The following is a 16,780-nucleotide window of genomic DNA, read 5'->3' on the forward strand; positions in this document are numbered from 1 at the left end:
TCTGAGCAGACCTTAGTGTGGCCTTCCAGTGTCTGAAGGGGCTACAGGAAAGCTGGGGAGGGACTCTTTAGGATGTTTTTAGGACATGGGGGAATGGATTCAAGATTTAGATTGGATGTCAGGAAGAAGTTCTTCCCCACGAGGGTGGTGAGACCCTGGCACAGGTTCCCAGAGAGGTGGTGGAAGCCCCAACCCTGGAAGTTTTTAAGGCCAGGCTGGAGAGGGCTCTGAGCAACCTGATCTGTGGGAGGTGTCCTGCCCATGGCAGGGGGGTTGGAACTGGATGAGCTTAAAGGTCTTTTCCAACCCCAAACCATTCTGTGATTCACACCAAGCAGGCAAGGGGCTGAGCTGATGTTTAAAACCACCCCAGCCAAGCCTTTCCCAGCTCTGTGATCCAGCAGTTTTCCGGAGCTGTCAGTGGGGATGAGGCAGAGCAGAACCCCTGCAGGACAGCATCCATCCTGTGCAGGCAGCCCTGGGGAAGGCAGCCAGTTAAAATAACAATTTATTCTGCCCCATGTCTTGTGGGACAGGGGAAGGATCCCAGAGCAGCCCTGCCTGGCTTCCTGCTTCATGTCAGGGGATGGGGGCTGTTCTCCCAGCTGGGGATATTTTAGGGATTTTTTCCTTTTTTCACTGCTTCCTTGAGCCCTTTTCCCTGCCTGCTGGGAATCAGATGTGTCCCTTGGTTTCTCCATCCGTTTTCCCTGCATACAGAAAAATAAATTAAAGGGTGGGAGTAGGAATTAAAATGAATTTACAACATAAGAGATGAGGCTAGAAGGAGTTAGGTGGAACAGAGAGGTGGGCCCACGGGTGATGCCCATCATCATCCCCCACGTTGGGCACCATTCCTTCTCCCTTCCCACATTGCTGGGTTTGCCTTAGGGAAAAATCTCATTTTATTTTAGGGAAGCTCCTAAAACGCTGGGGAAAAGGGTATTTCAGTGTTCACCTTCCAAGATCTGGGGCTGCACGCCAGGTCTGAGGGTGCACCAGGGTTTGCTGGCTGGGAGAAGGTGTCACCTCGTGCCTCAGTTTCCCTGCAAGCAGAGGGAGATGGGATACCTCAACTCACAAGGGAGAAAGGGCTGTAGAGCTGTGCTTCTCCAGGGATTTTTCATCCTGTGACAACAGGAGAAACTCTCTTAACATTGCCTTGAAGTGACCCTGATGCCACCCTGGCACATTTATTGGTTTGCTTTGGACTGGGAAAAGGGGTCGGGGCTTCCTGGGGACACGGGGGCTGTGGCAGAGTCCCCTGGGTCACTCCTGCTGCCTCTCTCGTGGGTGGCACCCGTGTTTATTTCCCTTTTCATCCCCTCTGACTCTGCCTTGCCATGTTGCTGCCTGCCCTGTTTGAGTTGGCAGGAGCTGGAGATTGACCTCTAGCTAAAATATCCCAACCAGGGCTGCCTGGGGTGTCTGGGCTTCTTGTGTGCCCTTCAAGCATCTCCTGTGGGTATTTTGCAGCCCAATTTGGGCCACTTTCAGTGTGTGACCTGATGGCCCAGGGAGGAAAGGATCGTGATGGGAGAAGCTCAGAGCAAGTTGCAAATCCTCAGGAGTCCCTGGAGCTGGGCTGTGGGTTGTACCCTGGGATGCAAAGCTCTCTGGATGGGTGGATCTGAAGCTTTTTGCTGGATAACCTCCTGGAAAGGCTGCTTGCCTGCTGCTGGGAATGGTCTGGGGACCACCAGGCACCCACTGCCCTGGTGTGTTCTCTGTTTTCTTTGCCCTCCAAAGCTGGGATGCAGATGAGCAGGAACAGAAAAATTGTGCTGGGACTGCTGGGCTTGGGAAGCTGCAGATTTGTGGTGTGAGTGGATGGTCCCAGTTTTTTTGGGATGCTTTGAGGAAGTGTTATTACTTTTGGGGTTAGGGGGCAGGGTTGGGAGCTTGGGCAGAGCTCCATTCAGGTGTTTTGGGGAGTTTCCATTTCAGCCCCTCTGCTCTCGTGGTGTTCTCCAAAGGAATTGCAGATTTGGGATTTTTTTTGCTGGTTCCCTGCCTGTGTCAGGTTTCCTGGCTGGGTGGGATGTAGCATCACTGTAGCTTGGCACTGGTTCTGCTGCCCTTGGTCACGTAACACTTGGATTTGGCCAATAGGAAACCCTCTTATTTCTGGTGAGACTTTGGAAGGCAGATGAAGAGGGCTTCAGCCCACAGCATACCTGTTTTCTAGGGGCATTTGATTGATCCAAGCCCCAAAATGTGAGTTTACTGTGATTTTCTGACCTTTTTCTCTGGGTCTTTGGGGCCACATAAAGGAACCACTGATGGCAGGGCAGGTGCCTGGTTCTTGACGTACTCAAAACTGGAATTTTTGGTTTTTTTTTTGTTTGTTTGTTTTTTTTTTGGACGTGCCTGCAGCTGCATGGCTGATGTTTGAGGCTTGGGGACAGTGATGTTTTAGTGTCACTGGCACTGGTGGCATTTCAGCTGCCTGCCCCAGTGCACGTGTTTCCTCCTGAGTTCACAGAGACCCATTTTCACACTTTATCAAGAGCTCATGCAAAATCCCTGCTCTGCAAACACCACTGCCTCATGCAAATGCCTCAGGGGAGAAGCCCTAAGAGGCCCATGGCTTTTGGGGCTGAGAATTTTCCCCCCAGGGCACCCCAACAGAGCCTCCCTTGGGGCACCCTGCTTGCCCCAACCCTCTCACCTTGCACGTTTGCACCCTTAAAATGGAGCCTGGGTGGAAAGAGAAGCCACAGATCTCTTCTGCTTTTAATTTTGGTGGCTGGGGAGAGGAAGCTGGGGGTGGAGAGGAGCCAGCTGCAAAGGTAGAGGAGCCACTTTCCTTCTGAGATGTTCCACAGAGTGAGCTGAAGCATCGAAGCCACTCCAAGATCATAATTTTTTTTTTGTTGTTGTTGCTGTAAGAATAATTATAAGTGTTAGGTCCTGGTCTGCCTGCTCCCTGTGATGGCAGGGGATGGGGGTAGCTTTATCTAGGAGATGTGGGTTTAAAACAACTCGTAGCAAGCAGGAGCTGATGAAGTCTGAAGTGCAAACACGTTCAGGCTTCTCGTTTCCACTGGTTTGTTCAGTGAGGATGGGTTTGGTTTGTTTTTGGCTTTTTTTTTGGTCTTTTTTTTGAGGTTTTGTTGGGCTTGGGTTTTTGTTTTTTTTTTTCATTTTTCTGAATGAAAATAGAGGCTGGAAAACAGCCGAGCTGGTTTCTCTTCCTGCTGGGTTGCTCAGAGGACACCCCCTGCTTGGTCCAGACATGGGACATGGAGCATGTCTGCCTTGGATCAGTTCCTCTTGAACTCCAGCCAGCCCCTAATTCCCTCCCAGAAACACAGGGAGGTGGAAGAACATCATGTTTGGTTATCACCCTGGCTGTGCAGAAGGTGGTGGCAGGCAGTGGAAGATTTGGGACAGCTCTTTGGGAGTTTTCTCCTCAGGTTTTTTCCCTTTAAGAGGTGTGGGGTTGGGGGGTTCTGTCCTGTCCCCTTCTACCCTGGGCTACCAAAGGATGGGGAGGCAGTGGGCACCTGGCCCTTGTGCCTTGTCACCTCAGTGCTGGTACCAACTGTCCCTTGCAGTGCTGGGCTCTCCTGAGGGCTTCCTGGGCCATCCCTCCAGCTTTGGTTTCTCTGTCTTAGTGAGTCCTGGATTTCCTTTTCCATCAGACCACAGCAATGTTCTTATTTCCTTGGATTTCCTTTTCCCTCAGGCCACAGCAATGTTCTTATTTCCCTGGATTTCCTTTTCCCTCAGGCCACAGCAATGTTCTTCTTTCCCTGGATTTCCTTTTCTCTCAGACTACAGCAATGTTCTTATTTCCTTGGATTTCCTTTTCCCTCAGACCACAGCAATGTTCTTATTTCCCTGGATTTCCTTTTCCCTCAGACCACAGCAATGTTCTTCTTTCCCTGGATTTCCTTTTCTCTCAGGCCACAGCAATGTTCTTATTTCCTTGGATTTCCTTTTCCATCAGACCACAGCAATGTTCTTATTTCCCTGGATTTCCTTTTCCCTCAGGCCACAGCAATGTTCTTATTTCCCTGGATTTCCTTTTCCATCAGACCACAGCAATGTTCTTATTTCCCTGGATTTCCTTTTCCCTCAGGCCACAGCAATGTTCTTATTTCCCTGGATTTCCTTTTCCCTCAGGCCACAGCAATGTTCTTATTTCCCTGGATTTCCTTTTCCCTCAGACCACAGCAATGTTCTTATTTCCCTGGATTTCCTTTTCCATTAGACCATTCCATGTTCTTATTTCCCCACCTTGGGGCAGTTGGGGAAGGTTTTGTTCCAACTGGGAGCTGCTCTGCAGGCAACTAAAGGATTCACCCAGAATGTGGGAACATTGGGTGCAAATGAAGACCCCCAAAACCCCTTGGGGGTCCCTGAGTGACTTGGGGTGCAGAACTTTGTGATCCTCAAACAAACCTGGCCAGTAGCAGGGCCAGCACCTCCATTACTGCCCATGAGGAAGCAGGAAGGATGCTCTTGGTGAAGTTTGGGGTTTGTGCCTTGCCCAGCAGCTGTGGGAGCAGTCACAGGGGGGTGAGGGTGGTGAGACTCCAGAACAGAATGCCCAGAGAGGTTGTGGATGCCTCCTCCCTGGAAGTGTTCCAGGCCAGGTTGGATGGAGCCTGGAGCAGCCTGGGCTGGATGAGAAGTGTCCCTGCCTGTGGTGGGGAGGTTGGAGTAGATGATATCTAAGGTTCCTAAGCCATTCTATGATATGATTCCATGCTTCCCATGTGGGAATCTCAGAGAATTTTATGTAGGCTGAGTGCAGGAATAAATGGTGCTGGAGCTGCTTGCAGGGAAATGATGATTCCCTGGTTTGGGAACCACTTACTGGGTGTCAGACTGTGAAGCTGGAGGACAAGCTGACTTGATGTGGGATTCTGTGCAGAATGAGCTGCATTTTGGGATACTGAATGGCTTATTGGGGTCGAAGGCAAAGGATTATCAGTCACTAATTCATCTTTTTATTTTTCTAATTTTTCTAACTTGCTGGGCTGGTGATGAAAACCCACAGAGCTGCCTGCAGAAGAAGGTAAGTTGTGGGCTGGAGGTGAGGGTGGACACATGCCTTGGGTTATAGGGGCATGAGCAGGGAGTCTTTAGGTTCTTTTAATCTTGGTTTTAATCCTAGGGAAAGCTGGGCTGGCAGCTGAGCTTTCCTCTGGCAGCAAGGCCACCAGCTGGGAATAGAAACACAGAGGATTTGGTTTCTGTAGTTAAAACCAGACACAGTCAAACCAGACTAATGCCAGAAATGGTGTTGAATGTTGGAGAGAGAAACCCCTGGGTGCCCTTCCTGGTGCCCATGGCTGATGGGCCCTGGAGCATCCCTGTGGTGGGGTGGGGTTGGGGTCCTGTTGGCCTCAGTGGCCAAAATTCCCTGTCCTGTGGAGCAGTGAGCACTGACTGTGCTTGCCCTCGTGTTCTCTCACCAGGAAAATCCCTCTGGGAGTTGGTGCTGGAGCAGTTTGAAGATCTCCTGGTCCGCATCCTGTTGATGGCAGCTTTTCTGTCATTTGTGAGTACCCCAGGCTGGGGGGTGGCACCATCCAGGGCATGGAGAGACCCATCTGGCAGCCAGAGAGCAAAGGAGCTGGGGGATGGTGTGTGCTGGGGACAGAGCATCAGGACAGTGGTTTTTCTAGGGCATGGTGACAATATCACCTGAAAGATGAGACCACAGGATTTTTTAAAAGTAATTCTGATGCATCCAAAAGTGACATTGAAAATTTACCTGGGCTGCTTTCTCTTTCTCTTCTTTTCTTTTTTTCTTTTTTAGTCTGCACCAGACTAAGCCAGAAAAGGGCCCTGGGGATGTCTGGTCCTGGGCAGGTTTTGGTGGCATGGGCAGTTTGTAGGATTAGGGTTTGGAGACAGCAAGTGCAGAGTGAACCAGTGACTGTGGGGCTACAAAGCAGGGGGAGGGCTGCCCAGAACTTTCACTCCTGGGATGTTTTTTTCCTGTGATCCAGTTTTTTCTTGTTGTTTGCAAACCCTACCTGACATAGCAGAGGTGCTTGGGACACAGCTCTATCTCACAGCAAGCTTTTTATTAAGAAAGGTTCCTTTGTTTTGGGGTTAGGAGGTACCTTTGTTACTACGTTTTTTAGCTTCCCTCTTAAATCCATTCTATGTTTTCCCTACTTTATTTTTGATGCTTATTTCATTTCCCTTCTTCATTTTTGATTTTGACTCTGGCTCTGCACTGAGTTAGGACCCAAACTGCCTACCTGCAAGTCCCTTCTCTGTTTTTTTTTTTTTTTTTTTTTACTGGTTGCTTTCCACTCCAGTCTTCCATCCAGCAAAACACATCCCATGCCTCAACTTGTGTAGGTGACAAACCAGAAAGGGTAAATTACCCCATTTTTTAGTTTTTCCTTGGGTATTTTTGAAAGTATTGTGTCAGCTTAGCCAGATCCTTGACCAGGATCTGCCAGAATGGAGAACCATGTCTTTGGCACATGGAGATCTCTGTGTTCAGGGTTCCTGATGTAGCAGCCAAACCCTGTGTCCTCCAGTGTGTGATGTGGGGGGAAGTCCCTGCACCCCCCTGTGTGCCCAGAGAGGCTACCCAGACATCACACAATTTGCTTTTTTCCTGTGCAGAGCACCTGGTGATGGGGGGTGAGAGGTGAGGGCAGTGTTTTGGGCACCTGAATCAGGCTCAGAAGCTCCCCAAACCTTTTTCAGCTCTGCTGGGGGTGCAGGCAGCAAGGGGCACCTCCCTATAGCATGAGATCTGCACGGGGAAGCAGAGATGGGGCTGGGAGCATTTCCAAACCCCATGCAGCTGCTGTCCTCAAAGTGCAGTGTCCCTCCTCGAGGCCTTCTGCTCATTTTTCAATTAAAAATGAGAATCCAATCTGTTTAATTTCTTTTTTTTTTAATTTTCATCCCCCCACCTCCCTCTGGCTGAGCCAGACTGGCAGCGTGGTGGCTGCCTGTGTGGGAGATGCCTCCTGCCTGCTGTTCCCTGCCTTCCCTTCCTGCCCACATCCCTGGGAGCACTCTGAGATCCCAGGCAGGTGATGCTCAGGGCAGGTATGGTGCCTTCAGGCTGGTACTGTTCAGTTTCCCCAGGTGGAGACTGTTCATCCTTCAAAAATCTCCTCCTACCTCCAGTGGGTACCTCTCCTCCTGCCTTCTTTGGGAAGAGCCTCCATCCTTATGTGCCTTTCCCAGGAGGAGCTCTGCTTCACCCCCAGCACCTCCTGCCAGCACAGAGCAGCTTCTCCTCCATGGGGCTCATAGGCAAAGGCAGCAGGAGAATGCCACCAGTGCCCACCAGTGCTGCTGACCCCCTCCATGCTCTGTAGTGTCAAGAGGTGATGTTGGATCAGCTGCACTCTGTGCCCCCCTGGTTAGCAAAGCTGCCTCTGGGGGTGGCACCAAGAAACTGCATCCTGGACCCTTTATTTGTGCTCCCTGGTGCCTTGGGCTTCCAAGGTGCCCATCCCCAGCAGCACCTCATTCCCTGGGTGCTGCTCTGAGCCTCCTTTCTGGTGCCTTAGCTCAGCTCTGCAGGAGAAGACATTTCCCAGTGAGCTGCTAGAGATGCCTGGGTTTGATTTTTTTTATTTTTATTTTTTTTGACTCAGAGTGTTTGGCATTGGGATGGCCAAGCTGAGCCTGCTATCCCCTTCTTTTGGATACAACTCCAGGGCAGGGAAGGAGGGAGCTGGTCCCTTGTGAGGTTGCTGGTGAATTTGCTGAGCTGTTGCAATGTGCTGAGCAGCCCAGTCTCTGTTGCCAGGGCTCTGCTGATGGGTGAAGCCCCATGGCTGTGCTAAATGGTGGTGTGTTGACACAGCACAGGTGGACAAGCAGTTAAATGGAGCAAAAACATAGGGGGGGTGTGTGTGTGCTTCATTTGGGTGGTGGGATGAGGTCTGTGTGGGATGGAGAAGGGGGTTTCAGGGGGGTCAGAGGCTATGAGGTCAGTCCCAGTCAAAGCTGCTCTTACTGCCTTACTTATTTGTATTGAATTACTTAATTTCTGCCCAAAAGGGGCTTCTTGGAGGCTGGGCAGGCCACAGATGGTGACTGCAGTGGCTCTTGGTGGCCATGTCTGAGAAGCAGGTGATGGTACCTGGTCTCCCCACTCATCTGCTCATGGGCGTGGTTTGTCTCCTCACAGGTGCACAAAAGTAAAATAGATGTTTTCCTGGTGCAAATACTCATCCAGGCTTTGCAGGGCTGTTTGTGGATGCATTAGGATTTTCCCAGCAGAAGAGTGGAGGCACCTGAGTCAGGCACCAGTAGTGGGATATGGCCAGTCCATGCTTTAACCAAGCTCTGTGGGGCTGGCCACTCCTCTGGGTTTTCTTATCTCCAGCAACCACCACATGTTGGTTGGCTCTTTTTTCCATCCTTCTTCTTAAAATGTTGGAACTTGTTGTTTCAACCACATTGTGGTCACTGAAACATGGAATGGTTTGGGTTGGAAAGGACTGTAAAGATCATCCCAGTCCCAACCCCCCTGCGTGGGCAAGGACACCTCCCATGAGACCAGGTTGCTCCAAACCCCACTCAACCAGCTCCTTCTCTTCCCCCTTCTCTTCCCCCTTCTCTTCCCCCTTCTCTTCCCCCTTCTCTTCCCCCTTCTCTTCCCCCTTCTCTTCCCCCTTCTCTTCCCCCTTCTCTTCCCCCTTCTCTTCCCCCTTCTCTTCCCCCTTCTCTTCCCCCTTCTCTTCCCCCTTCTCTTCCCCCTTCTCTTCCCCCTTCTCTTCCCCCTTCTCTTCCCCCTTCTCTTCCCCCTTCTCTTCCCCCTTCTCTTCCCCCTTCTCTTCCCCCTTCTCTTCCCCCTTCTCTTCCCCCTTCTCTTCCCCCTTCTCTTCCCCCTTCTCTTCCCCCTTCTCTTCCCCCTTCTCTTCCCCCTTCTCTTCCCCCTTCTCTTCCCCCTTCTCTTCCCCCTTCTCTTCCCCCTTCTCTTCCCCCTTCTCTTCCCCCTTCTCTTCCCCCTTCTCTTCCCCCTTCTCTTCCCCCTTCTCTTCCCCCTTCTCTTCCCCCTTCTCTTCCCCCTTCTCTTCCCCCTTCTCTTCCCCCTTCTCTTCCCCCTTCTCTTCCCCCTTCTCTTCCCCCTTCTCTTCCCCCTTCTCTTCCCCCTTCTCTTCCCCCTTCTCTTCCCCCTTCTCTTCCCCCTTCTCTTCCCCCTTCTCTTCCCTACCAGATCCTGGCCTGGTTTGAAGAGGGAGAGGAGACCACGACAGCATTTGTGGAGCCCATTGTCATTATCATGATCCTGATTGCCAATGCTGTGGTGGGTGTGTGGCAGGTAAGTCACAGTCCCCAAGCCCTCTCTGCTCCCCATGGCTGAGATGTTTCATTTGAAGGTCTGGTTGCTTCTTGCTGTTAGAAACTCATTTCTCAAAGGTTCAGTTTTCATGTGTCCATGTGCCTCAGTGCAGATGCTGTGTTGTTGGCTGCCTCTTGGCTTGTTCCTTCAATTTTTGGCAACTTTTGCAGACTGGAAGTTAGGATCTTCCACTTACTTAGCATCCAGGCAAATGTTGCTTGTCTCCTGGCTGTGGATAAATGTGTTTTCCAAGGGAAGCTTTTTGCCCTGTCCACTGGAAAGCTGTGGTGGCTGCTGACCCTCCCCTCACTGCATCTCTCCTGGGGAATGAGCAAATGCCTCAGCCAGTGATGTTCTTCCTCTTTACATATTTAAGTCCATTAATTAATTTGCCTGCAGTGTGATCTGAGGTGGGATTTCTGGATTTCTGGGAAAATACATCTGGGTGGTGTATGTAACATTCCCAAACTGAGAATGAGAAAAATCAACCCCAAAAGTCCACAAAGTGGCCGGGACCTGGTGATTTAAAACAGCAGTGACTGTTTCAGAGCAACTGGAGAAGATGTGGCACTTGGCCCATGGATGCCAAAGCCAGGACCGGGGGTTTGGGGTGCTCCTGTCTTCCCAGTGAGTGGGGAAGGAGCATGAACAACCCCCCCAGCAGCAGCTCTGCTCCTCCTCTGCTTGTAGGAGAGAAATGCTGAGAGTGCCATTGAAGCCCTGAAGGAGTATGAGCCCGAGATGGGGAAGGTGATCCGTGCCGACCGGAGCGGGGTGCAGAGGATCCGTGCCCGGGATATTGTCCCTGGGGACATCGTGGAGGTGGCAGGTAAGGGTGCAGTCACCCCAGGGTGTGGGGTGGGGTGGGATGGGGGTGCTGGCTGGGTGGAATTCAGTGCTGGTGAGAAGGCTCTGCCATGGTGTGGAGGTGGCTGGAGGAGATCCTCTGAAGGCATGGCCACAGAGTCACCTCGTTGGTGTAGACTTGAGATCTTAGTTTCTCTTTTCAAATCCAGAGAGGTGAAATGATCTTGGGCCAAAATTGGAGATCACCAGCCTGATTCTTTGCCTGGAGCATAGGGTGGTAGAGAACAGCAGAAAAGAGGGGAAAAAAAAAAAAAAAAAAAGTATTTCTGGCTAAGGTTTTGGTATCTTGGGAAGGTTTCATCATTTTCCAGAAGAACTGCAAGAAGTTTTAATGTTCCACAAGATTCTCCCTCCCTGGAAGCAGCTCTCCCACATGCATCCCCCTGGACAAGGTGCAGGTGAAGGGCTGGTGCTGGGCATCACACTAGTGCTGCCAGGTGAGCACTGCCAGGGGGTCCCAGGGGTGCAGGTGTTGTCCCCAGAATTGCTGGGTGTCCAATATTCTTGCATCTGGTTACAGCTCCTACTTTAGACAACAGCTAAGCACCAAACAGGGGCACCCAGCTGTGGACACCCTCTGCTCTTGCTGTGGTTTCAAACCAGAGATTGCCATGGTCATCCAGCTGGTAAATCTTGAGCTGTTGCTGTGAGTGCTGCCTGCATGGACAGACTCCCCTGGGACCTGGAGTTAGGGATTTGGGGAAGGTGAGGGGCAGGGAGGATCAGCTGCAGGGTGCTTTTGTCTCTCCCATCAGGTTGTGTCCCCCTCAGCCCTTTCATCAGGGTTTTGCTTGCAGGGGAAGCTGCCCAGGGGGCTCCCACCAGAGCCAGAGGCCGCGTTTTGAGGATCCCGTTTTTTTTTGCTCCTTGAATGCTGCCGTAAAACCCCAGCAGCCACAAAACCAATCCCCTCCTTCCCTCCTCGTGGCCCTGCTAGTGGAAAGATGCTGCAATCCCTCCCACGCCCAGCCGGCTCCTGTTATTTATGTCTTCCAGTTGGGTTTCAGCTGGAAGATGAACATAAAAATAATGCCGGGAGGTTCAAGCGGAGGAACACGGGCCAGAGCCTCAGCTGGGAGAGCTGGCAGTGCTCCCAAGCCAGCTCTGGCAATGCATTCCAGCTGTTGACCTGCTCTTTATTCCAATTATTAATTAATTAATTAAATTCTGCCACCTTTCCCCAAATCAAGTGCTTGCTGCCTGCCCATCAGCTGCTGAATATTACGTTTTAATGGCACTACCAGCACCACGGCTGGAAGGGAAAGAGTGGAGCTCCCCTCTGGAGTGGTTTGCTAATGAATAGCAAATTAATTAGCAAATTATGGGTGTCGGGAGGGTGTAGCAAGCGGGGAGGCTGCCCTAGGGGAAAGTGGATCAGGAGCAATAGCTTTGAAGGTGCTGTGGATACTGAGGTGACATGCTGGGGTGGGAGGGACAGCACGGGCAGGAGGGTCACACACAATTGATTGGGCAGCAGGGGAGCTGAAAACCTCCTACACCGTGACAAGAAGAGAATGATGCTTGCAAGCTGGCAAAGCCCTGCAAACCCAGCTGGGTTTTGCCCTTTTGTAACCGGGCAATCGAGGTGAATCCCTTCGCAGGGCTGAGCTCCAGCTGCGGCGCCACTCTCTGCCTTGCCCAAAAATGACGGAGATTTTGGGCGAGGAAACTCGTGGTGCTTGGGCAAGCAGCACATGTTCCATAGCCAGCTAACAGCAGCTGTTGGGTCCGTCTGTCTGTCTGTCTGTCTCTCCGTCCGTCCTCTGGGGCTGCTCTTGCTCTATCTGCCACCTGGCTCCCCCCGCAGCAATGGGCGCTCAGCACCAGGATTTTCATCTCCGGGTTGAGCTCATGTTTGCAAACCCTCCCCGCCTCTCCCGGGGGACAGAGAGGCTCCTTCCTCTCTTTACGGGGCTCCAGCATCCTCGAGCAGCTCCAAAGTCTGCGGGAATACTTTTTTTTTTTTTTTTTTTTTTTTTTTTTTTTTTTTTTTTTTTTTTTGAGGGGGGGCGTAACTGAGTCCCAAACCCGGTGTGACAGGGAAGGGGGCAGATGTTGGAGGGCGCATCCCGGAGCGGTGGAACAGTGCCAGGGAATCCCCCCCCTTCCCGCTACACCTGGGGGTTGTGGTGGTGGTGTGTGTGTGGGGGGGGTTTATCTGCAGGTTGAGCTCATGTTTGCAAACCCTCCCCGCCTCTCCCGGGGGACAGAGAGGCTCCTTCCTCTCTTTACGGGGCTCCAGCATCCTCGAGCAGCTCCAAAGTCTGCGGGAATACTTTTTTTTTTTTTTTTTTTTTTTTTTTGAGGGGGGGCGTAACTGAGTCCCAAACCCTGTGTGACAGGGAAGGGGGCAGATGTTGGAGGGCGCATCCCGGAGCGGTGGAACGGTGCCAGGGAATCCCCCCCTTCCCGCTACACCCGGGGGCTGTGGTGGTGGTGGTGTGGGGGGTTGGTTTATGAGCCCTGGGAGGAAAACCCTCGTTAAATTCTGGGATGGGATCTGTCAGTTCGCGGCCAAGCCGGCGGGAGTTGAGCGAAGGGAGGGACGGAGCTGCCTCTGTGTTTCCCAAGCGCCGTCGCGTCCAGCCCATGATGGAGCAGGAGGAAAAGCTGGGAGGAAGAAACCCAGCGGGAAGTGGAGCTTTAAATGGGGTTTTGAAGGAAGCACATGTGCCTCGGGGGGTGGTACTCAGCGGTGGATGGAGCTGCTTTCACCCACGATCACTCTGTCCTGCCAGGAGACCCACGGGCAGCTCTTGGTCTCAGCTACTGAAGGGCTTCCCAGTTTCAGCAGCTTCCAGAGGCCCATGGAGCCCTGCAAAGAGGTTCAAGAGCAGCATTGGAAAGCTCTGGCTGCTCGAAAATAAGGATGTTTGGGGGCTTTTGCAGGGAAGAGGCAAGAGAAAAGCTTGCAGGGAGCAGGCAGGAGGGCTGTGGGTGCTCAGTGCTGTGGCTAAGGGAGTCCTGGAGCAGTCCCTGATGGAGGTAGAGTTAGCAGTGTGGAACCTGGGGGCTTGCTGGGAGCATCCTCTGCTCACACTGAGGTCCCTGTCTTGGCAAACCTGCTCTGGAGCTGTGTTGGTGCCAGTGTCCCCTGATGGAGCTGCTCTGCTCTTGCCCTTGCAGTTGGTGACAAGGTGCCAGCAGACATCCGGATCATCGAAATCCTCTCCACCACTCTGCGGGTCGACCAGTCCATCCTCACAGGTGTGTTGCAGGCATGCTGGGGCTGAGGGGGCTGCTGGAAGCAGAGCTTTCCCTCTGCCATCTTCCCAGAGCCAAATTTTGGGGCTGATGCTGGGCTAAAGGCATTGCTGGGGTGGGAGAATGAGACTGAGGGCCTGGGGAGGTCCAAGGGTCAGCTAAAAGTCTTGAGATTTGCCCAGAGCTTTTGAGAAGAAGTCCCCTCTTTACAAGGGCATAGAGTGACAGGAGGAGGGGTGGTGGCTTTAAACTGGAAGAGGGGAGATTTTAAAAATTTTAGACTTTAGAAAGAAATTCTTTCATGTGAGGGTGGTGAAACCCTGGCCCAGCTTTCCCAGAGAAGTTGTGGATGCCCCATCTCTGGAAGTGTCCAAGGCTAGGGAGACTTCAGGTGACAATATGTGGGGCTTTTTTTTTTTTTTTTTTGAGCCCTGAAAAAGCCCTTAAAGCTGCTCATCTAAGATATTTCAATAATTTTCTCTCTGCTGCCAGGGTAGGCCAGTGAAAGATAAGATGACAAAAATTGCTTCCAGTATTTCAGCTCTCATGTGATTTTCTAAATGCATCGAGTTAGGAGATGGCAGCAGGGAAGGAAGAGCAATCATAAAAAATGTTAAAAACAGGGGAAAAGAAGCCTAGGCTCCTTCAAATGTGGTTTGGCATTAACTTAGTGCCTGAAGGCAAAAGGAGATGCAGCTAGAAGGCAAATCTGCAAAGGACAAAATACCAACCTTCAGCACAAGGGTTTTGGGCACCTTTCCTGTTGTGCTGCCACCTCTGACCATGCAAACCTGGGGATTTGGCTCCATCCTGGTGGGCTGTGTGGTTGTTAGTGATCTGCACAGGTCATCTTTCTGCAGCCCTCATCCTCAGAGCTCCTTGGACCATCTCAGGCATCCTCCTGATGGGTGTTTGGATGCTCTGGTGGCAGCATGCTGCTTAAAAAAGCTGCAGGAGTGGTGATGCAGGCCCATAACAGCACTGAGTGGAGGCTGGAGGGGAAAGACAGGTGGTTCATCTCCTTTTTGTCTCAACAGGAGAGTCTGTGTCAGTGATTAAACATGCTGACCCCATCCCTGACCCCCGGGCTGTCAACCAGGACAAGAAAAACATGCTCTTCTCTGTAAGTCCCTTATTACCTGTCCCCATCTCTTTATTTTTCCATCAAGAGAAGAGGCTGATGGACAGGGGAGGTCTCTGAGCCCTGAAAGAGAGTGCATGCATGAGAAAGACTAAAATCTATAAAAAGAGGCCCAAATCCATCAAAATGAGGACTTGCTTCCATGAGATTTCATTTGGGCTGTGGCATGAGGTGTCCTTCAATGCCTTGGTGGATCTCAGATGTTTTCCTATCAAGAGAGGGAGAAGGTTTGTGGTTGAGCCTGTAGCTATTGCAAGTTTGGGTTTCCTCCTTGGTCATGCTCCTCTTGGACACAAGTCAAGTCCTTGAGGGACAAAAGAGCTCTCAGGAGGGGGGGGTCTCCTGCTTCTTTAGAACGGGTCTATATAAAATTCCAGGATGCCTCATTTTCCCCTCAACACAAGACCTCATCGTTCTTTCACAACACGTGACCCATCGAACCTCTCAGGATGAGATGTTCCATGCCCACATTTCCACTCTGTCCCCTTTCTTCCCTCCCAGGGCACCAACATTGCTGCTGGGAAGGCCCTGGGGGTCGTCATTGCCACGGGGGTTTACACGGAGATCGGGAAGATCCGAAACCAGATGGTGGAGACAGAGCCTGAGAAGACCCCTTTGCAGCAGAAACTGGATGAGTTCAGCCAGCAGCTCTCCAAAGTCATCTTCCTGGTGTGCATTGCTGTCTGGGTCATCAACGTCAGCCACTTCAGTGACCCTGTCCATGGGGGCTCCTGGTTTCGGGGGGCCATCTATTATTTCAAGATCTCGGTGGCCCTGGCAGTGGCTGCCATCCCCGAGGGTCTCCCGGCTGTCATCACCACCTGCCTGGCACTGGGCACACGCCGCATGGCCAAGAAGAATGCCATAGTCAGGAGTTTGCCCTCCGTGGAGACCTTGGGCTGCACCTCTGTCATCTGCTCTGACAAGACGGGCACCCTCACCACCAACCAGATGTCTGTCTGCCGGGTGAGTTTTTGGGGGGTTTTTGAGGGGATGCTTAGGGAGCCCCTGAGCTCCCTGCACTGCTTCATCCCCATCCTGAGGCTTTGCTGTCCTGGCCAGACTTGTTTCCTAGTGGGAATGTGAAGGTGAGGATGGAGGAAGCCCTGAGCTTCCTCTGCCCAGGCGGGGATGAGGTGGTTCCTGGCTTTTCTTGGCATGGTTGGGGTTAGAAAATTCCCTTTTATGATCACAGCAGTTTGGAGGTGCCATGTTGAAGGCTTAATTCAGGGCTCTCTGTCCAGAGAGCATTTGCTCCTGCTGAGAGTGGTGCTGAGGCAGAGCTCCTGGAGATGCCATCAGCCTCCTTTGCTTTCTTGCTGGTTGTTCCCTTGTTTTTAACCAAACCAGTGAGGAACCTGCACCACATGAAATTACAAAGCCTGGACCTGCGAGGCCAAAACTTGGAGGCTCAGTGCAACCTGTGTGGATCCAGCTGTCCCTGATGTGCTCCATGCAGTTCAGGGATGAAGTGAAGATGCCCATGAGTGGTGGAACTGGTGCTTTAGTTATGGGATCTGCCACCAGAGTTGGGTTCAGCTGGGCTTGGACCAGAAATTACTTCTGATGCAGGCAGCCCTGGCTCTTCACCTGGTTTGGTGAAGAGCTTGAATGTCATGGTCTACCAGAGAGCTCTTCATTCCTAGCTGTATGGAGAGGTGACTTGTTAGGAAAGCCTGGACCATCCTGAGTACTTCTCAGCTTTCCCATTAATCCCCAAGTCTCAGGAAAGCTTTTTTTTTTTTATTTTATTCATGGCCTTGGTGCATCGATTTTATAGGCGAACCTTGGAAAATGTGTTGCTGTGGGGGAAAATGATCCTGGCCAGCATCCCTCCTCTCTGACACGTGGGTAGCATGGTGGGAAGCCATGACTGTGCTGCAAAGCTCCAGATGACTGGAAATGTCTGATATTTCTGCCTTGTACACGATTTAAAATGAGACACAGCTGAACGAGGCAGTGAGTGATGTCTGACACCAGGAGGAGGTTTCCCCCAGCCTGTTTTCCTCCCCTGCTGATGCTCTTGAAGGGTGACCCTGGTGTTTTTTAGGTCACTCCAGCCCTGCAGACTGCAGGAGAGAGGTAGGACTTCCCCAGTTCACATCTACTGGAGGATCTGCTCCTTGATCTTGGGCGGAAGAACCCTCACCTCCTGCAGTGGGGCATGGTCCTCCCAACCCCTTCTGATCTCTGTTGTTCACCTGGCTGATTTCTGACTCCCAGGACATGATGCCAAGAGTGGGGCTGGCCCTGGGACACACAGCCACCCTGTTAAT

General features: G+C 51.9%; 1 protein-coding gene across 1 annotated transcript in view; it reads left to right on the forward strand.

Annotated features, from left to right (window-relative positions):
* ATP2A3 (ATPase sarcoplasmic/endoplasmic reticulum Ca2+ transporting 3) overlaps nt 1-16,780 on the forward strand; it is a 51,566-nt gene that overhangs the window by 14,283 nt on the left and 20,503 nt on the right. Inside the window, exons 2-8 of the mRNA XM_071764847.1 lie at nt 5,012-5,029; nt 5,433-5,515; nt 9,167-9,271; nt 9,983-10,121; nt 13,286-13,366; nt 14,401-14,486; nt 15,006-15,470. Of these exons, the coding sequence (XP_071620948.1) occupies nt 5,012-5,029; nt 5,433-5,515; nt 9,167-9,271; nt 9,983-10,121; nt 13,286-13,366; nt 14,401-14,486; nt 15,006-15,470 (977 nt within the window). The remainder of the gene's footprint in view (nt 1-5,011; nt 5,030-5,432; nt 5,516-9,166; nt 9,272-9,982; nt 10,122-13,285; nt 13,367-14,400; nt 14,487-15,005; nt 15,471-16,780) is intronic.

The sequence above is a fragment of the Heliangelus exortis genome, chromosome 21 (genome assembly GCF_036169615.1).
Source record: "Heliangelus exortis chromosome 21, bHelExo1.hap1, whole genome shotgun sequence".
NCBI classification, from domain to species: Eukaryota; Metazoa; Chordata; class Aves; order Apodiformes; family Trochilidae; genus Heliangelus; species Heliangelus exortis.